Source organism: Chelonia mydas, chromosome 6, assembly GCF_015237465.2.
Source record: "Chelonia mydas isolate rCheMyd1 chromosome 6, rCheMyd1.pri.v2, whole genome shotgun sequence".
NCBI lineage: Eukaryota > Metazoa > Chordata > Testudines > Cheloniidae > Chelonia > Chelonia mydas.
This window is the reverse complement of record NC_051246.2, coordinates 75,698,195-75,719,927: the sequence shown is the minus strand read 5'-3', so window position 1 is coordinate 75,719,927 and position 21,733 is coordinate 75,698,195. Positions and strand designations below refer to the sequence as shown.

The 21,733-nt window shown below is 40.8% G+C and overlaps 1 protein-coding gene and 1 long non-coding RNA gene across 7 annotated transcripts in view; one reads left to right on the top strand and one right to left on the bottom strand.

Moving 5' to 3' along the window:
- Positions 1–386: 386 nt before the first annotated feature.
- On the bottom strand, positions 387–10,272 carry EMC7 (ER membrane protein complex subunit 7). The gene is made up of 5 exons (XM_037900501.2): positions 9,943–10,272; positions 8,767–8,886; positions 6,245–6,383; positions 3,502–3,582; positions 387–996 (listed from the first exon to the last, which is right to left on the bottom strand). The coding sequence occupies exons 1-5, from the start codon at positions 10,176–10,178 to the stop codon at positions 844–846; spliced, it is 729 nt and encodes a 242-aa protein (XP_037756429.1). The 5' UTR covers positions 10,179–10,272; the 3' UTR covers positions 387–843.
- A 22-nt stretch (positions 10,273–10,294) lies between these two features.
- Positions 10,295–21,733, top strand: part of LOC114021671 — an 89,469-nt gene continuing 78,030 nt past the window's right edge. For 4 of the 6 annotated variants that reach the window (XR_006291414.1, XR_006291415.1, XR_006291416.1 and 1 more), the window contains exon 1: positions 10,295–10,591. This is a non-coding gene — a long non-coding RNA (uncharacterized LOC114021671). Of the gene's footprint in view, positions 10,791–21,733 lie in introns of all 6 variants that reach the window. The other 2 variants (XR_003566133.3, XR_005225535.2) reach the window with 1 other exon arrangement.

The following is a 21,733-nucleotide window of genomic DNA, read 5'->3' as shown; positions in this document are numbered from 1 at the left end:
TCAGAGAACTGGTAAGAATCAAGTATGTTTCAGAGACGAGGCATTCAGTGTGGTCAGTGTAAGCGAAAGGACCTGAGCTGCATTCCTCTTACTGTATGGTTATTGGAGATCCATAAGTAACCTGATGGAGGTCATGAGCAGTTTTGGAAAAGGATGCTTGCCTGCTCTTGTGCTGGAGTTTTGTGGCAGCTGCTAGATAAGTAAAATGAAACGGAAAAACCCATGAACTACTATTCCACTCAAACGAACCTTATTAAATAGGATTTTGGCAGCCAGCAAATGTACATACAAAATAAAGTAACTCAAATACATAGTATATTCAGTTCAAATACTTCTAGCTGGCAGAGCCAGTTCTTTCCTCAGTAAACTCAAATGACTCAATTTCATCAAAGGGAGAAACTTTATGCACTTAAGAAGTGGATAGAAGAGAAGGATAGAAAAACACTAAGCTCATTTTTAAAAATAGAACTTTCTTTGAAACCAAAAGTTGTTGTTACATATGGTGAGATTTTGTCTAGGGATTAAAACTTATTCATTAACGTATAGCACATCATATAATTTAATTATTTTAATGCCATTTTCTACAGAGCAATATAGTTAATTTAGTATCATCAATATTGACCTTATACACATACAAGATTTAAGCCACGTCCTCCTCTGCTTACTGCCAAGTACAAAACAGCTTAAATAGGCTAAAAAGCTACATCACATACAACAGTTGTAGCAGATCAATTTTCATGTTGGATCAAGTTTACAGTATTGGTGTTTTGAACTTCCAAGACCCACACAGATGATACCACACAAAAACAGTTGTGCAAACTCAGGCGCAGGAGGAAGCAACAACTACCTCCTTTTTCCAGCACCACTTTTCCCTGCTTTACTGCTCCCACTGCCAGACTTGCTGGAAGATTTTGAAGAGAAAAGTCTTGTCATGAACTCAGAGACATCGGGCAGTTCGTGGTTGGAATTTAGCATATTCATTGACTGCTCCATTTCCTGCACACAAAAAAATCAGACAATCTAAGTGTAAACTATTGACTATTTAAGGCTGTTTCTGTAACATCAGTTGAACTGGCACATTAAGTAGCTTTGCAATTTCCTCGATCATGTTGCTATGCACTAGTTCTCTAGTGAGCACATCACTATAAAGATAATGTATTTATGCAACCACAGCCAAACCCCAAACTACACAAAGAAACTTAAAACAAACAAACAAAAACAAATAAAAGCACTCAGTATAGCCAAGGCAACCATGTCTCAAGTAGTCTTACAGGGCAGATACTTGTTATACAAAAACTATCAATTTTTCAAAGCTAACTGTGGCTAAGATACACTGATCCTCTGCACAATACTATTTTGACTTGTCTTAAGATTTAAGATCTTTAGATTTTAAGATCAATGTCCTCTTCTGGACTTTACATATTTTTAAGTTTTGCAGATTTGGCCCAAAGGTTTGAAAACCTAGTATTTATTGCACACCTAGCAGAAAGTTTTAGAATTTCTTACATAGCTATCAATTACTGAATAGCTAGTTTGTTTACAGCTCTGATCCACTGCCTTAATATCTTCCTTTTCCATGTGCAGAAAAGGATCTTAAATGTGAGGACATCTATCCATCCATGCTTAACCTAGCTTTAGAAAGTTTAGCATAAATATCCTTTCATTTTGAAAGATAAACAAGTTATCTTCTTTTACAAAAGGAAATAAAGTATTTTATTAATAAAAGTTCAATTACTTTTCCAAAATCCTGTAACTTTTTAGTTATATTTTTATTATACCAGCCCTTAACATGAGGGATAGAAAGGCAATACAAACATTCAGAATTGTCTTATAATTTCAAGTATTTTTCAAGTAAGAACGAGCCAAAAGTTAGCTGGGTAGCCTGTTGATATTATACCTATATTTAAATACTTCTACAAGAGCACAACTATTACCTTAGCTTTATATATTAGATATCAATATGCTGATCACCCAAAGAAAAAAAACAAGCTGTTGAAGAATGTAGTAAAAGCTCCTTTTTCATAAGTGAATGAGTTTTAGGTTTATACTGCAGGGTTTAACACGTAGCCACTAAGGCAATGTCATTTTCCATTTTATTCTAGCTCTTAGATTTTAACACTTTCCCATTCCTCCAAGATAGAATCTTAATGGTCACTGAGACTTTCAACTTTGAATTTTTTATTACAAAGCCAAATTACCCAGTTAATAAAAACTAAAAGATGAGGGCAGCTTGTCTGTCCTCAGCAGTGGATGAGTGCATGCACTTCATAAAGAACAACAGGTTTGTTTTTTTTTTTTGCTGTTTTGGCTTTTTTCTAAAACAGTCTCTACGATTTAACCAACTTCAACAGCATTTCATAGGTAGTTGGTCTACTTTCAAGTTTTAGCTTCTATCAAAGTTAAACCAGAGGCATTACACACCTTCTTCTGATATTTGCTTTTAATAGATATCACTTTAAAGAGGTCTGAACACCTGCAAAGTACTACTGAAGACAGTGGTTTCTGAGAAAGAAGAGTTTGAACCAACTGAATCCCAAAAGAAGCAGCCACCCAAAGACAGACAATGAACATTTCTAGATAGTAGAAAAGATTTCGTAAACACCTTGAATCTCCATTTTGTCCTAGCTTTCCGCTATTTGGCATTTTGCATGGTAAAAGGACAATAAATTAGGATCATTTAAAAATAAGTGGCTACATTAAGGTTCCATATCAAAACACCTCTGACACCAGGAATAGACACCAGTAAACCATACATTTTTTGTGGTGGCACAGGAGGGGAAGAGAACACGAAGTCTTATGCCCCACAACACACCTAGAGGAGTCTATAAATAGTATACAAAAGCAAGCCCTGTTGGGTCTTCAATGCTTGATTTTAACAGTGAAGAATAAAAATTAGAAGATTTACAAGAGAACTAAGTGGAGAGAGATTTGGGCATTAATTGATTTTTGCAGAAGGTCTGGAAAATATCAGACCATAATACAATTCATAGCTGTGCATAATTAAATTAAACTCTCTGTGTTCTGACCCAAGTGCAGGCTTATAGAACTGATACTAGAACCGAATAACGGTTTTTGCAACTCAGGCCTTGTCTAAACTACTGGGGTAAGTCGACCTATGTTACGCTACTCCAGCTACATGAATAACGTAGCTGGAGTCAACGTAGCTTAGGTCGACTTGCTACAGTGTCTACACCACGCTACGTCAATGGGAGATGTTCTCCCGTCAACTTACCTTATTCAACCGGGGAGTGCTCTGCGATTGATTTTGCAGGTCTTCATTAGACCTGCTAAATTGATCGCAGCTGCATTGATCTCCCATAAGTGTAGACATGGCCTCAGTTTTCACTGAATGAATACAGCTGTCTATTAGTGCGTCCCATAAGGCAACTTTCAGTTTGTACTGTGTTTGTTTTTCGTAATTTAATATCTCATCACCATTGTTTGCTGCAAATTTGAAATCCACCAATGTTTTTGATATCCACTCGTACTGAGCATACTTACTCGTCTCATGTCAGGATCACTGGTGTTGACAACTTTAGGCAGCAATACAAATATCAGTAATGGAAGAACCATCATCATAACCTAAACAGAAGAGAGAAATTCAAAGAACATTTCCTTAGTTTGAATCATTGTTCGAAGTATTTTAAGAAAGACTTCAGTAAGCAGGAAGACATCTGACATTGAACACCTGAGAGTGAAAATTCAATCTTAGCTGGAAATCCATATTCCAAAACTACTGAAGATTTGGCTCAGTAACCTAGTCGTTCTATAAGGGGCCAAGCAGGAGACTTCAGTTTAAATACTGAATTTGGTGATTCATTGGCAGAGAATGGAATGTTTCAAATGAATAAAGCAATGCGCTCTAGGAGTGTGGAGGGCAACAAAACCATCATGAATTTTAAAGGCAACTGATCATGGGGAAGTTCCAGTGGGATGGGTGTGTGGAGAAGAGGAGGCTACAAAAAAAACCCTGTCATTTATTGAAAGGGAAAAAACAAATGAAATTATGTTTTTTTCCCCAAAATTCTATCAGATTAATCTTTCAGATACACTTGAAAAGGAAGCCCAAGAGATGGGTGTATGTCAACTTGGATCCTACTTACACCTTTTTTGGGATGTGTGCACATTTGGCATGAAGTTTTTAACATAGGTGAAAAGTTGCATAATAAACGGACTGTAGTTGAGAGACTGTAAAAAGGTAAGACAAACAAGTAAGAGAGAAACATGTCAATTTTTAGAACACATCACCTCCTAGAAAAGGTGTCATTAGGATCTGTGACCTGTTCCATGGTAGATCAACCCAACAAAATGGAGTTTCAGGGAATCTCAGCTCATTCCCATCAGCAGTTCTGTAGCAAATAGAAGACTTCATTTTCCTGAAAAGTTATTTCAGTGTTTTAGGATAGTCACAGAATCGGATGTACTGATACGTACACTGCCACATTATAGGTCACTAGAGAGATACATAACTAAGGATTCTCAGCAGTACTGCAAAGAATTTAAATAAAATTTAGAGAGCAAGGTTAGAGTGCATGCCAAGTATATCAAAGTGGTTGAGCTCTCAGATTCTTTAGAGACTGATTTTAAGAGAGAAGTGGATTCCTGAAACACTGGAAGCACATCTTTTGCCCGGTTCTGTTTGTCATAATTCAGTAAGAACTCTGCCTATAAAAAGATCTGCAGGCCTAAAAGACAATATTACTTAGCTCAATTTTAAATCTAGTCAACATCCCTTGAAGAGGAAAAGCAGCAACATGTGTGTGATGGTGGGTGTGTCTTTTATTTCTCTGAATACCCTCCTATTCTGCTAAAGGATGGAACTCTCTGGGACATTAAAAATATCTAGAAGGATTCTGGTTGGGATTTGTCCATTTTCCTGATACACTACCATGATTAACCCAGGATATAACATAATACCCTAAAGATTGATTTATTTATACATACACACACTATATATATATATAGTGTCTTGTTTTGAAACTTGTACTGAAAGTCTTAAACAAAAACATTAACATACAATAACTGTGCATGCTCAGACGTATTAGGACCAGTCTACAGTAGAAGTTTAACTATCATTGGACAGAGGTGCCCTTAATTGAGCCAGACACAGTTAAACTTCTACTGTAGACTGGTCCTAATTCATCTGAGCATAAACAATTAGTTTGTTAATATTTTTGTTCATGACCTTCAGAACAAGCCACTATTTAGTCACCAAATTAGTTCTACAAAATTTAATATTGCAGTTACATGTGCTTTGCAATGGATGCAGATCCACAGCTTGCGCTTTAGTGTTTCCCCATCTTAGACTGTTCCAAGTCTTAATTCTTTTAAAGCTCTATTAACATAGAACCTAAGCATAGTGCACATACACAGCTTTGTTTATATTTGGGACTGACATTAAAAGGAGTAGTGTGCATTTTGGTTCCTCTGATTTGAAGACTATTTTAATTTGATAGCCTTGTTTTTTAAACAATCACATTTACAGCTATAACATTGTCCAAGACAAGTAAAGCTTAATACCTAGAGAGCCATAGCATTCCTTTAACGTATTTTAATACAAAAATGAATGCTTCAGGATGTTTAGGATGCATCATATTTTCATATATTTGCCTGTGATTTCCCCCTAGATTGTGGTTTTGTTCTCTGCATGTTAGATTTTAATATGTTCACTTATATTCTAATTTAAAAAGTGTAAAATAAAGAAATAATGCTTTCATGATTTGAACTGGGAAAACAGCAGACAGCTTGATCCAACAGGAGATTAATATTTTTACTGTGAAAACTCATAATCTGTATTGGTTATTTGCAATTACCGTTATGCTTAATGCTGCAATGCCTGCTCTTATTAATGAAAAAGCAGCGAAAGAATCTTGCTGCTGGCTGAGAGTGTGACACTTTAAGTCAATGTTGCAACCACCCCACTGGGTTCATCCAATTATCAGTAATAAGCATTTTTCAACTACCATAAACCTGCAATTGCTCTTCAGCTGGTGTAACCATTCATCTCTAGTAATGCCTCTTATTCTATGGACAATATATATGAAAAACAAGTTTGTTTTACTGAGATTTCCAAACTGATTGTGTATTTTCTCTATTTTCACAAGTCCCAAGAATTAATTTTTTTTCTTTGCTTGGCGTTCTAACTGCTATGGATGGATGCTACCCTAAATCCGCTATTAAAAAGCTTTAAGGTAAAAATCTCAAATCAGCAGCAAATAGATTTGTGTGCTGCATCTATACATACCATAGGGTTCATTAGAAAGTCTGTCCATCCCCAAGACTCTCTCTTTATGAAGTAAGAAGGGGGTCCAGAAGATTTCATCTGAAGCGGGTATGGCAGCCTGACTACTTCTGACGTTTTGATGTAATTCACATATCTTGCTCTAGTGAAAAAATAAGAATTTTTAAAGCATTTTTAAAATCCTCTCCTCTAACTTGACAAATCCTTTATAATATTCCCTCTAGTCAAAGCTTGTTACAAGACTACAAACTTAACAAGCTGCTACATGGAAGTGTGAACCATAGAAAACATTTGTCCAAATGTACTCTTTAAGCAATACCCATCATCCCATCCACTAATAATATCCCCTCTTAATATTTTTCCAGACTATCAATTATGGTAGAATGTATAAATTTAAAGTGGACAGGTAAGACAAAAAAACAGAAGATCAGAAACAGTAGAGCCATTTGTTGGGAAGTGGCTGATGAAGAACTATTTGTGTTAATTTATTAATGCTCGTCAGAAAAGATTAGTCAGTTAACTTTACCATGAGACAATTTGATTAAAGCTTTAGAAAAAATTCAGCTGTGACTCCAAGGTCTTCTTCAATACAGTTATGGAGATCTCAGTAACCAGCTAACTGGTAAACTTGGTTTGTTAAGTATAACTGGGAGAACACATTCTTCTGGGTACTGAGTATCATAGTCAGGTTAAATATGGATTACAATGTTAACAATTTCTGAAGTGTTTACTTAACCCCCCATGCCGGAAAACAAGTGCATTACATTCACCAAAGCTCATTTTCAAGTCTGGCATTCGACAGGAATAAATATTGGAACAATCTAATTCAGTCATACTCAGACCTCAACAGTTCAAGAGCCAAATTAGCAATCAACATTACCCAAAAGAGACACAGTAGGGTGAATTCATTGTTTAAATATAAATGTACAGTACTATACTAAATGAAACAGTATGATGGGGAAATATTTATATTTATATCATATAATGCAAAGAGCTACAGGAGGCACGTTAAAAGAGCCACTTGCACCCGAGCCTCTCTCTGAGTACCAAAGATTCTAATTACGTCTCACAATCAGTCCCACCTCAACTTGGGATTCCTTTTTAAAAATATTTTACTTTTAAAAATTTAAAGTATGTCATGGTTGTTAATTGGATGAGACATCTAATGAGACTGTAGGTTTAAGCTTTCAAATAAGACAGACAACATTATGATATACGTAATTAAATGCAAAGACTCAGTTAATGCAATATTCAATTTGAAATGTTAATTTTTCAGAACCAGAAAAATAAGTATTACAGTTCCCATAGGAACCTTTATGCTACCTCTTGTGCTTATCACTTATAACAGGATTTGCCATTGTATGATCACTTAACGTGTAAAGTTAAAGTTGCTACATACGTATAGAAATTAAAGAAAAAGTACAATTTAAACATTTTAATTTCATCTTACTAGTTCAAATAAATCCCTCTTATTGGACAGGACAGCTATTCCTTTGTACTATGTGCTGAATAGCGTACAATAATGTAGAGTTGTGTATTAGGTTATGTCTACACTACGCAGCTTTTAGCGACGTGGCTGTGCCAGTACAGCCGTGCTGCCAAAAGGTGAGCAGTGTAGCTGCTGTTTGTTGGCAGGAGCAAGCTCTCCTGCCAACAAAGCGCCGTTCACACCAGCGCTTGTCGTGGACAAAACTTTTGTCTTTTGGGAGGTTGTTTTTTCCAACACCTCTGAATGATAAAAGTTTTGTCTTTCACTTGCCAGTGTAGACAAAGCCTTAGTGTGCACTAAGACGCCCTACTGTAACGAACACAAACAAAGGACACAGCTAAAGTTGCTGCGGATGAGGCAAGCATAGACAAACAGTACAGGGATCTGTGCCATGGTCTAATAAGAACAAGTCACAATTTAGGAACATGTATGGCCCTTCATTCTCCATACTAATACAGCAACCTGCTCCACTCCTGGAATAAGGATGTACGTTCTTCAAATAACTACTTTAGACTGACTGAAGGAGAATGAACAAAACAGCACAGAGAGATTCCAGGGACAGAGAGATGGAGACCGTCTTCCTGACTCAGACAGAAAGTAACCAAGCAAGACAGAAAGGGGATACAGACTAAAAATGGAAAGAAAAGAATCTCAGGAGACCACTGGAAGCCTCTCAAAAAAGAAAGGAGGTGGAGATTTTAGGGGCAGATTTTATTTCACACTGCCTGCTATCAACCCAATAAATTATTGAAGTGGTGAAAGGAAACAAAACTCTTCCAAATCTTTTCCATTCACTCATATTAAAGTTGCGAGAATAGGGAGAAAAAAAATCAAAATAAAGCTAAACTTTTGAAACTAAATTTCCATCTATAAATAACTTTTGAAAAAAAGATATAAACAATTGAAACTTAAGGTCTAAAATGAAAGTACCAACCCTGTCTGAACTACAGTGAGTTCAAGTAACACTAATACTGCACTACCAGCCAGATTCAATTTGTTTCAATAGATCGATGCAGAAATAATCTGAAGGGCTCACCTCATTTTGCCTTTTGAAGTTATGTCCACTCGAACTGGTTCAAACCTATAAGCTGGGGATATAACTTCTACTACGTAAGATCCAGAAGGTATATCATGAACCACAAAACTTCCATCTGTCCTGAGGAAATAAAATAAAGATTCATCACGCTTCAATATACAAGAGACTATTAGAACTGACAGTTTTTTAAGATGATTTATACATAGAATCATAGAATCTCAGGGTTGGAAGGGACCTCAGGAGGTCATCTAGTCCAACCCCCTGCTCAAAGCAAGACCAATTGCCAATTTTTGCCCCAGATCCCTAAATGGCCCCCTCAAGGATTGAACTCACAAACCCGGGTTAAGCAGGCCAATGCTCAAACCACTGAGCATGTGATGTCACCTGATCATTGTCATTCAGGGACATTAAAGAGCAGCCTATAAATTTCAATAGATACTATCAGAGTTTACAAAAAAAAAAAAAAAGCTATGATGGATTCACTGATGACATCACAATCAGGTTCCCAGAAATAAATTGGTGGAAGCTTTGCAACTGTGACTGACTACTTGTACTACACTGTTTTTGATACCTATGTTACAACATCTGTGGAAGGCAGCTCCCTTTGCCTGCACAAGCTGGCTAACCTCGTGGGGCACTGGGAAGGCTGGGCAAGTGAGAAATGTGGTCTGACTCTGCCCATAATTCTGTGTGTTTTTCCTGCCATAAGTAAGGGGCGGGGGTTAAGAACGCCAGCCACCCACTGATCATAACAACAGGGGGCAAGTAGGAGCGAGGGGCACAGCCGCGGGCCAGGCCGCCAAAGCATCAACAGGCCCAGCGGGGAGTGACAGCAGGGCGGCTCGGCAGGGCGCGCTCAGCCCCCGGAGGCCGGCCAAGTGTAAGGCGCGCGGAGGCGTAAGGCGGCCCGTGACGGGGAAGGGCGTTTGCTGCAGGAGCCGGGCGAGCGTCAGCCCAGCCCCCGCTCCCCAGATCGCCCCCTCGCCGCGAAGGGCTGCGACGCAGCTCTGTGTGCGGGGGGCTCCCGTCAGTCACCCGCTGCCACTGTAGCGAGCGGGCAGCAGAGACCCCGGGAGGGGCGATCCGCCCGGCGGGGACTAACGGCCCTGCTGACCCCGGCAAGCGGCGACTGCCCACCCCCGGCCCGGCCTCTCCCCGAGCCCCTCCGCCGCTCACTTGAGGAAGCCGACGTGCTCCTCCCCGTCCACCAGCACCCGGGCCGCCGCGATCCAGTCCTGCGGCTTCACCCCGGGCACCACCGCCCGGCCCTCGATTTTAAACCGCTCCCCGGGGCCCGGCCCGCCCGGGGACTCCCCCGCCCCGGCCGCCTCTGAGCCCCACGAGCCGCCGGGCAGCACCGACGCCACCAGCAACAGCAGCACCGAATGAAGCGGACCCGGCCAGGCCGCCATCACAGCCACCGCTCCCGGTAGTAACGAGGGCGGAGCTAGAGCAAGGTGGAGCGCACGGGCAGCCTCCCTCAGCGCATGCACCAAACAGGGCGATGGAGTTCAACACATGCGCAATAGAGTGCGGAGGGGGGAAGAGGGCGGCCGCTCAGAGCATGCGCAGACAAAAGGACAGCCGATTAACCGGCTGACAGAGACTGAAACTTACAGCGCATGCGCCAGAGAAACGCCGCTGAGGACGAAGCCATCCTGCGAGTCACGTGGCGGAGGAGTGGCTCTGGAGGGGTGAAACGATTGGCCGTGAGGGTTACCGAGGCGGAAGTGTTGGCGTTCCTTTGCCGGCGTGAGGTGAGTATGTGGTTGGTGCGGTTCCTGTACCGGACATGGGTAGTCGCAGAGCGTGGTTGTGACTCCAGGTATGTCGTCATCAGACCCTTTTAAAGCTCGGCCAGGCATGCTGAGGGTGGTTTAAATAGGGTACGTCACGCACAGCGCCACCTAGTGGCTGAACCTCGCAATACTATTCAACTTTTCACATCCCGCTTGTACGTCCCCCGCCCTCGGGTCTGCGCCCCAACCCTTGACAGTGTTTACACGAGCCGGCTGCCGCTGAAGGTCAGTACGCTCGGTCAGCTAAGGGCCTCTGCGTCATACTGTTTTTCTAATGACACAGCCGTAGTGCATAACGCTTGGTCATCTGACTGTCCGTTCGTGGTGGCAGCGCCTGGCTGTGGTCAGGCTGGAGTCCTGGAGTCTTCTCGTTCAGCATCTGCCTTCTGTAGAGTCATTGCAAAAAAGTTAAAACGTTTTTTTCTCCTGCAGATAATAGCCCATCTTAAGTAATTAGCCTCTTACAGTTTGCATGGCAACTTCCACCTTCTCTGTATGTATATATAGATCTATCTTCTTGCTATATGTTCCAGTCTATGCATCCGATGAAGTGGGCTGTAGCCCACGAAAGCTTATGCTCTAATAAATTGGTTAGTCTCTAAGGTGCCACAAGTACTCCTGTTCTTTTTGCGGATACAGGCTGACACGGCTGCTACTCTGAAACCTGTCATTTATTGGTGGTTCTTTCTGACGGAACATGCTGCGGATGTCGATGGTACCCGTTGAACTCTCCGTCATGTCTGATCTGGGCACTGAAGTCCTTTTCTTTCTGACAGCTGGAGTGGTCCACCCTTTTTCTCCATTCAGTTTGACATGAACATAGTGACCAGTTTCTAGACCTGGCAGGTGTCTAACTGAGTGACGTCTCTTGTAAGAGTGTTCATAACTTAGTCAGTTTAACATTTTCTTTGGCTAATGGAATTTGCCAGAATCCGCTGGAGGCGTCCAGTTTGGAGTATACTATAGCTTCTTTCACTTTGGGGAGGAAGTCTTTGGATGTTGGGAGGATATATTTTTCTCTCACAACTGCTCCATTATGTCTTTTAAGATCCACACAGATTCATATTTTTCCATTTTTCTTTATAAGTGGTACCATTGGGGCACATTATGTTGTTGGCTCAGAGATTTTCTTGATTATGTGAGTCCACTCCATTCACCTTAACTAAGGTTCCACTTTATGAAGCAATGGGATAGGAATCCTGCAAAGTGTATGTACACTGTATGGTTTAGCATTGTCTCTTAAGGTTATTTGTACTGGATCTCCTTTCAAAAGTTCAATATCACCAAATAGTCAATCAAATTCTTTTACCTTTCTCACTTGGCCTATCATGGCTGTCATGCTGCATCAGAGAAAGATGTTGGTCTGTGGTCCTTTCATCACATATACTCTGAATGCATAGCTTTTGTCTTTGTACATTGTTTCTGTGGTGAACTGGCCAGTGCAAGTCAGAATATCTCCAGGGCTAGTCAGAGCTGTGTCAGGTGACTTCAGTTCTGGGAGGGGTTGAGGATCATTGTAAGTCCCTTCTGAGATGACTGTGACATCAGCTTCTGACTCAGTTTCAAAGTCAACAGTCTTGCCATGAATATTCAGTCTCTCTCCCCAGGCAAGCTCTCTGTCATCACAAATGATAGATCCCAGAAAGAATGGCTCCTGATTGTCTGTAATATGAATCAACTACCTGACTACTTTGGTGAGGTAAACAGCTGCAAAATGTCCATGTTTTGAGCATTTATTACACCATGTGCCTCTGGCTAGACGTGCATTACCTCTTGGGGTATAACTTTTTTCTTCAAACCTGAAGAAGAGCTCTGTGTAAGCTAAAAAGCTTGTCTCTGTCATCAATGGAGGTTGTTCCAATAAAAGATATTATCTCACCCACCTTGTTTCTCTAATATCTTGTAACGAACTCAGCTACAACAGCACTGCATACAAGTATTATGTTGTTCAAAGAGGATTAACCCATCAGTGACAAAATCTGACATTACATGAAAACACCATGTTTCATTAAAGCATCATTTTGAAATCTGATGCCACAAGGTGGTCCATGCAACTGATTTTGGGACTCCCAGAATTGTCCTACAGGCAGTGTTTGTGAGATGTGGGGTCTATAAACTTAGCACCCTTAGACAAAAGTGGGAGGAATTAGTAATCCCAGTGACTCATAACTTTGTTCCATCAGATAAACTCTTAAAAGATAGCACTCCAGAACTTCCATGCTGACCAAACCTGGGAAATAAGGGCAGATCCATTTTAGCCAGTTATAACTGTCAAACAAGCACGTGGGTTGGGGGACTACAGGTCAAGATAAAAAAGGGCCTTATAAAGTACTACTGATAACTTTAATTTGTATCCTTTGTTGTATTTGGACGCAGTGTAGTTTGATAAGAACAGGCACAAATTTACTCCCATCCTTCGCTCCAAAGGAGAAAGTGTGCAGCTGCATTTTTCATTAGTCATAGCCCCTGAATCAGTTAAAGAGAAATCCACTTAGGAGTGCATTACACTGCCGTGGGATGTAACAAAGACATTAATGACCATGCTGGAGTTTCCATATGAGAAAAATTATCAACTTTTCCTGATTAAACTGGAAATGGTTATAACTCCTCTTGATCACTGTTTCATGGGCCTTTATGCTAAGAGCAGTCAAGAGTGACCTCCAAATTCTACCCTGGTCTTATCAATGAGGGATGCATTCCCTGGATAACAGACACAGAAACTGCCAACAAGCTGGTCAAAAGCCTTCTCCAACTCGCCAGTATATCCTCAGTTTTGTCTGATTGAGTCCTTTCAACCAGCTGTTGCTCATTCAATAAACTGTCAGCTAGACAGTCTGATAATCATCTGACAGTCTATAATCAGGATGCATAGAATAATGTAATATTAGCATTCTGATAATACTGCAACCCGAATCTCCGTATTTTTGACTCTAGCAATCTAATACACAGATTGAACAGCAGAGGGGACTAATGAAATATACAAATGTAAGAATGGCCATACTGAGTCAGACCAATGGTCCATCTAGCCCAGTATCCTGTCTTCTGACAGTGGCCGGTACCAGATGCTTCAGAGGGAATGAACAGAACAGGGTTCTTTATCGATTGATCCGCCCTATCACCCAGTCCCAGCTTCTGGCAGTTACAGGTTTAGGGACACCTGGAAAATGGGGTTGCATCTCTGACCATCTTGGTTAATAGTCATTACTGAACCTATCTTCCATGAACATATCTAATTCCTTTTTAAACCCAGTTATAACTTTGGCCTTCACAACATCCCCTGGCAACGAGTTCCACAGATTGATTGTGTGTTGTGTAAAGAAGTAGTTCCTTATGATTGTTTTAAATCTGGCTATTAATTTTGTTGGGTGAACCCTGGTTCTTGTATTATGTGAAGGGGTAAATAACACTTCCTTATTCATTTTCTCTACACCACTCATGATTTTATAGACCTCTATCATATCTCCCCTCAGTTGTCTCTTTTCCAAGATTATTAGTCCCAGACTTTTTAAACTCTCCTCATAGGGAAGCTGTTCCATACCCCTAATCACTCGGACATCCCAGAATGCAACATCAAAATAGTCTTTATAGTTCATGAAATCTATATTCTTTATAATAGAATGATATATTCTGCAATACTGTTGATGAACCAAGAAGTCCCAAGAGTCCTTCACAGGGGGAAAAATAATATACAAAAACCCTTAGTTAAAATTTATTTCTGTGCTGAATGTTCTTTGCAACCTGGTTAGTAGCAACATTTGCCACATAACTCTGGACTTAATTTTAATTTGTCGCTGGCAGTTCACCTTTAATAAAGCAGTTATTTTTTTAATTCACTTCCAGACTTTTACAGGCAATAACTCCAAATACCTCTCTATGAAAGGGTAAGCAGCCAAGCACCTAACCCTCCTTGAGTTGACTCCCAAATAGTTTGTTTATACTGAGAAACAGCATCTAAGCTGTTTGACACAGAAATCCAAGTAACCACTTTTGGGTCATGAATATTCATCAGAAATGAAGACCCAGGACTGATAAACCAGATCAGACATACTTTTGCATAGAAATTCATATACAGTCACCCTAGAAATATGAAGAAAAACTAAAATATTAACCATTGGCTCTTAACTGAAAGTAAAAGTGGCAGTCCATTAAATGCTCAAATCCTACCACAGGAAAAGGGTAGGTACTGTGATTTTTTTTGACAATTAAAATACAGTTCTGAGTCCATGTGATCTCATACTTTCTCATATTTCTTGTGATAATAAAACACTTCCCCTGAAAACAAAGATATGTAACAAAAACTTGTCCTATCCCATCTCCCCAGGCCTCTTGACTGGAAACAAGAAAGATTCCAGATTAGACAGATATTGTTGGTTCTCCACAATTTGTTTCCATCATTTCACAAGCATTGACTGTTGACGTGTAATGAGATAACAATATTTTGCCCATGGAGAAAGATACCATCAGATGATGATTCTTCTCTGAAAATCTACTTCCTCATTTGTTATATGTTGAAGAAGCTAGAGACTGTAGAGGGAAATTTGGCCAAAGAGTTCATTCTTGCAGGTATTCTTTTAGCACGTTTTCTTTTAGAAGTATTCTTGCCAGCAAGTTAAAAAAGTATGGATTCGATGAATGGACTGTAAGGTGGATAGAAAGCTGGCTAGATTGTTGGGCTCAACGGGTAGCGATCAATGTCTTAATGTCTAGTTGGCAGCCGCTATGAAGTGGAGTGCCCCAGGGGTCTGTCCTGGTGCTGGTTTTGTTCAACATCTTCATTAATGATCTGGATGATGGGATGGATTGCACCCTCAGCAAGTTTGCAAATGACACTAAACTGGAGGGGAGAGGTAGATATGTTGGAGGGTAGGGATAGGTCCAGAGTGACCTAGACAAATTGGAGGATTGGGCTAAAAGAAATCTGATGAGGTTCAACAAGGACAAGTGCAGAGTCCTGCACTTAGGACAGAAGAATGCCATGCACTGCTACAGACTGGGGACTGACTGGCTAAGTGGCAGTTCTGCAGAAGAGGACCTGTGGATTACAGTGGATGAGAATCTGGATATGAGTCAACAGTGTGCCCTTGCTGCCAAGAAGGCTAACAGCATATTGGGCTGCATTAGTAGGAGCATTGCCAGCAGATTGAGGGAAGTGATTATTCCCCTCTATTTGACACTGGTGAGGCCACACCTGGAGTATTGCGTCGTTTTGGGCCCCCCACTTACAGAAAGGATGTGGACAAATTGGAGAGAGTCCATCAGAGGGCAACGAAAATGATTAGGGGGCTGGGGCACATGATTTACAAGGAGAGGCTGAAGGAATTTGGCTTATTTAGTCTGCAGAAGAGAAGACTGAGGGGAGATTTGATAGCAGCCTTCAACTACCTGAAGGGGAGTTCCAAAAACACTGGAGCTAGGCTGTTTTCAGTGATGGCAGATGACAGAACAAGGAGCAATGGTCTCAAGTTGCAGTGCGGGAGGTCTAGGTTGGATATTAGAAAAAGCTATTTCACTAGGACAGTGGTGAAGCACTGGAATAGGTTGCCAGGGAGGTGGTAGACCTCCATCCTTAGAGGTTTTTAAGACCCATCTTGACAAAGCCGTGGCTGGGATGATTTAGTTGATATTGGTCCCGCTTTGAGCAGGGGGTTGGACTAGATGACCTCCTGAGGTCTCTTCCAACCAAAATCTTCTATGATTCTATGATTCTGATTCCTCAGCAAAATTGTTTACAATCAATATATACAATCACTGAGAAGGGTTTTATAATATCTACCTCTTATAGTTTCCTGATACAGTCTTTTCTTTTGAATTATCCATCCTCAATGAGACAGCTACTGACTGTTAAAGTTGCAGTCATCTCCACTAACCTTGGGGAAGTGTTCTTGTCTCCTATTCTAGTGCTGGATTTCCCTGAAAGAGTTACAGATTTTTTTATATATGGGAGATAAGAACTTTTGCATGCAGGCAAATCTCTCATGTAGAAAATCTTTCTTGACAGCTCATGTACAGCCATCTCCCACAGGATAGGACTAGACTGTGAAGGAAACAGCTCATGGTAAATATCAATTATTGATTATTTCAAAAAGGATAGTTTTGGCAATGGTGGGTTACTTTGATAAGAAAGGAATCGGGAAACCGTCGAGTAGGAGGAGGAAAAAGGTCTTTTATTAAAAAAAATTCCAGTATATTACAATAACAGTCCAAATATTATAATAATAGCAATGTACACTGTACATTGTTTTGGACCAGGCAATTTTTTACTACAGAAAATACATAATTTCTAATCAGAACTAATCAGGTGTGTGAAGAGATCAAATCACCAACTCTCTTTCCCCCCGCCCACCAAGCAGGCAATTTTAAAAGAACATGTAAAGTCTGAAATGGAGGATAGAGGTATGAGTCCAGAATTAGACACTGAAGTACAAAAGGTATGGAGGTAATTTACATCAGTTCTCCCAACCAAACAGCTTTACTAGAAGTAGATCTGGTGTTTACACAGATAGTAGAAAAGAAATAATAAAAGTTGCCCACTAACAGTATTTCTCAAACTTATTAGTAAGAGAAATCATTGTGCCATCTACTGGCAGCTATATGAGTGTTCATTTAACACTAACATTCTTTTAAAGTAAGAACATGAGCAGAATAGCAAGTTAATATCAGAGACTAGACACAGTTATAATCTTTTTGTTCTTCTGCATACCAGATTCCTCCAGCTCCTTTTATTTCTGCTGGGGTGCACAGGGGTGCTGAGAGCCATTGAACCAAACTGTAAACCCTGTATATAATGGAAAGCACTTCCAGCGTGGCAGCACCCCCAGAATCCATAGTTCCAGCACCTATGTGGGTGCAAGTGCATGCTTCATCTTTGCAAACGCTGTGTAGTGGCTGTACTCCTGTTTGCTCCTGTAGGCGTACCAGTTTCAGATACTGTACAAAGCCTGTTGGAGCTCTTCACTGAGGATCTGAAAATACACCCACTTCCAGTGCTTTGCTATGCCTAAAAGGTACATTAGAGTCCTAAACACTTTGTAAATTCTGTATCAATCAAACAAATCTTTGCATTTCTAATGCATCAATCACCATAGTACACAGGCACCACATAAAAGAATTTCAAAGTGGAGTAATTTCTCTCTGAAAGGACTATTCTTTATCCCTCCCTTGTCTGATGCCACTTTCTGAAGTGAGATCATTCTTCGTGCTTGTCTTCTACATTTACCCTTCCCTCACCAATCCCCATTTTTCCCCTCTCACTTCATCTCTGTTTTTGAGGAAGGGAAGTGTTCCCCCTCTTCTAACTGGACATGCTTGGGAAACAAACAACTATATTTCACCAGAAAAGATAATATTTTCTTCATAACAAATATTAATTGCTATAGTTACTGCAAAACACTTTCTATTATAAGACTGTTCTGAGGTGGTCACAATTTTCTGAAATATTCAACTTCAAAATACCTTTAGCAGTTTTTGACTTATGGGTGAGGAAAAGGAAAAATATTTTCCTTCTGTTTGAAAAAAAACAACCCCTAATCACATACTAACCACACTACAGCCAAAATGGATAGATTTTGAAACATGGCATAGAAATAGTCCTCAGTAAGTATTCTGTGTCTTGCTACATTTGAATAAATGATTTTAACAGTTTTTTTTACTTTAGTAAGAAGCCCATGTGCCTGTACCTAATGTAGAATTATCTCTGATTGTACCTGCAGCAATTTAATAAATACATCATGCATCAGTTATGAAGCAAGAAAACATAGTGTGTGGAAATGCATGGGCACTGCATATGTAAACACATTGCTCTGTTGTTGCTCATACAGACACAGCATATAATGATTCACATAATCCTAGAATGATATATTCACTATTAACATTTGGATTTCCTAAAATATAAAAAATCTGACACTTTCATCTGCTCGTATGTATGTTAAATGCTATGTTAATTTTCCGTTCCATTCAAGTTCTGTTCCATTCAAGTTCAAAGTACATAACACACACCTTTTGTGTCTTTAGTCACAAGGTGGCCTCACCATAATACTATATATTACATCCTAACAGGATGATTAAAATGGAATCCTTTCTGCTTTCTTATGTGCTATCTCATAGTAAAAGATTTGTCAGTGTTTCAATTATAAACCCTAGGTGAGAGACTCAAACCACTTACAGCTCTTGTATGCTACATAATAGGACAGAACAGCTTACAGAAGCTCTAAAAGTCTCAGTTTTGGCCAGAGGAGAATCCTTTTGCAAGTCCTGGAGTAGGAGGCCTGTCTGGGCTGCAGCTGACAGGAGTATCTTGAATATGGGACTGTAGTACTATACACTGCATAGATTCAGGTCAGCATCAAGTAGGCACCCAGTCACAGGCTGCTGTAAATCGGAGAGCCCCCTTAGGGTTGTCTAAATCAGCAGTTCTCAACCAGGGGCATGAGACCCCTGGGAGGCTGTGAGCAGGTTTCAGGGGGGCTGCCAAGCAGGGCCAGCAGTGTTAGACTTGCTGGGACCGAGGGCAGAAAGCTGAAGCCCCGCTGTGTGGGGCTGTCATAAATATAAAGGGAAGGGTAAACACCTTTAAAATCCCTCCTGGCCAGAGGAAAAACCCTTTCACCTGTAAAGGGTTAAGAAGCTCGGATAACCTCGCTGGCACCTGACCAAAATGACCAATGAGGAGACCAGATACTTTCAAAAGTTGGGGAGAGGGAGAAACAAAGCCTCTCTCTCTGTCTGTGTGATGCTTTTGCCGGGGAGAGAACAGGAATGGAGTCTTAGAACTTAGTAAGTAATCTAGCTAGATATGCGTTAGATTCTGTTTTGTTTAAATGGCTGAGAAAATAACCTGTGCTGAATGGAATGGATATTCCTGTTTTTGTGTCTTTTTGTAACTTAAGGTTTTGCCTAGAGGGATTCTCTATGTTTTGAATCTAATTACCCTGTAAGGTATTTACCATCCTGATTTTACAGAGGTGATTCTTTTTACTTTTTCTTCTATTAAAATTATTCTTTTAAGAAACTGAATGCTTTTTCATTGTTCTTAAGATCCAAGGGTTTGGGTCTGTGTTCACCTATGCAAATTGGTGAAGATTTTTATCAAGCCTTCCCCAGGAAAGGGGGGGGTAACGTTTGGGAGGATTTTGGGGGGAAAGACGTTTCCAAACGGACTCTTTCCTAATAAAATAATACCGGTTAGACGTTTGGTGGTGGCAGCGAAAGTCCAAGGGCAAAAGGTAAAATAGTTTGTACCTTGGGGAAGTTTTAACCTAAGCTGGTAAAAGTAAGCTTAGGAGGTTTTCATGCAGGTCCCCACATCTGTACCCTAGCGTTCAGAGTGGGGAAGGAACCTTGACATGGTGGCAGAGCGGTGGGATTAACTTGAAATTATTCTGAGATCAATTTGAGATTTTTTGAACCAGAAGCACAGATTTGAAAAGGAAATATATATTTTTTCTTTTGGGCTGCTGGAAAGCAGTTTTTAAACTGAAAGCAGTTAGAGTTTTTTTTTTTTTTTCCTCTGCTTGGGGGCCAGAGCAGAGACAAAATGGAATTGTCTTTTGTGAGCTGGAGTTTTCTCTACCTAAAGGCAGGGTAGTTAACCCCCTGCAGGGAAATTCACAAGTCTTCACAGACCTGAAGTTTTTTGTTTTTTTTTTTACCTAAGAGCAACTAGAGGGGTTTTCTGCCTATTTGCCTGGAGACAAAGGTGTTAGGGTTTTTTGGTTTTGTTTGTTTGTTTTTTGTTGTTGTTTGTTTTTTGGGGTTTTTTTTTTTAGGATTTTTCTGTAGGTGACAATCGCTATCAGAGAATATAGGTATCATATTCCAGCACAGCAAAATTTTACAAGCCAAGTTTTTTTTTTGTTCGTTTGTTTTATTTTTAACTCTCGGGTGTAAAGTTAGTTAAAAACAGAGAGGCAAAGATGGCAGAAACAAAGACACAACACAAACTGGAGTTAGCCAGACTGGAGGCAGCGAAAGAGGCAGAAAAAGCCCTAGAAGCGGCCCACAGGAGAGAAATGGAGGCAAAGGACAAAGAAATGGAGGCAGCGAGAGAGGCAGAAAAAACCCAAGAGGCTGCCCACAGGAGAGCTATGGAGGTAGAAAAGAACCAAGAGGCTGCCCACAGGAGAGCTATGGAGGCAAGGGCCAAAGAACTGGAGGAGAAGGAAAAAGAGAGGAAGCATGCACTGGAGATGGAGAAGGCAAAGACTCGGCAGAATATACCAACAAACCCTAGCAATCCTTCTTCAGGTACCACTTCCCATCCCAGAAAGTTCCCCACCTACAAGGCAGGCGATGATACCGAGGTCTTCTTAGAAAACTTCGAAAGGGACTGCCTTGGGTACAGCATCTCTACAGACCAATATGTGGTAGAGCTGAGGCCGCAACTCAGTGGACCCTTACCTGAGGTGGCGGCTGAAATGCCTAAGGAACACATGAACCAGTTTGAACGGTTTAAAAGCAAGGCGAGAGTCAGAATGGGGCTAACACCCAAGCATTCCCGTTGATGGTTCAGAGCCCTAAGGTGGAAACCAAATGTGTCATTTACCTGACATGCCTACCACATTGTGAAACATTGGGATGCCTGGATATCAGGATTCAGAGTAACAGCCGTGTTAGTCTGTATTCGCAAAAAGAAAAGGAGTACTTGTGGCACCTTAGAGACTATAAATTGGTTAGTCGCTAAGGTGCCACAAGTACTCCTTTTCTTTTTGTGGATATCAGGAGCCAGTGTTAAATCTCCAGAAGATTTGCCCTTCCTAATGCAAATGGAGCAGTTCTTAGAGGGTGTTCCTGAGGAAATAGAAAGATACATCCTAGATGGGAATCCCAAAACTGTAATTGAGGTGGGGGAGATTGGAGCCAAATGGGTGGAGGTGGCAGAAAAGAAAAAAACTGGTTGCAGTTGGAGCAGATACCAGAAGGGACAACTCAGACCACACCCTACTACCAGGGGCAGCCCAAGGCCCCACCTACCCCCCAAGGAACCCTCCAGCCACCTTATCGTCCCTCCACACCATTCTCCAGCAACCCCCCTCACCCTAGTGACCCGTCGGCTGGACGATGTTTTAAATGTAACGAGCCAGAGCATGTAAAGGCCAACTGCCCCAAGAACCCCAACAGATTACAGTTCATTGCACCGGAATCGCACCAGAGGTCCTCAGGCCCAGATACCT

Excerpts from the sequence above, each read along its gene's own strand:
- EMC7 (XM_037900501.2), bottom strand. The coding sequence starts at position 10,178 with ATGGCGGCCTGGCCGGGTCCGCTTCATTCGGTGCTGCTGTTGCTGGTG. Across the intron at positions 6,384-8,766 it reads ACTTCAAAAGGCAAAATGAG|AGCAAGATATGTGAATTACA; the intron begins GTGAGCCCTTCA and ends TTTTTTCACTAG. Across the intron at positions 997-3,501 it reads GTGATCCTGACATGAGACGA|GAAATGGAGCAGTCAATGAA; the intron begins GTAAGTATGCTC and ends TTTTGTGTGCAG.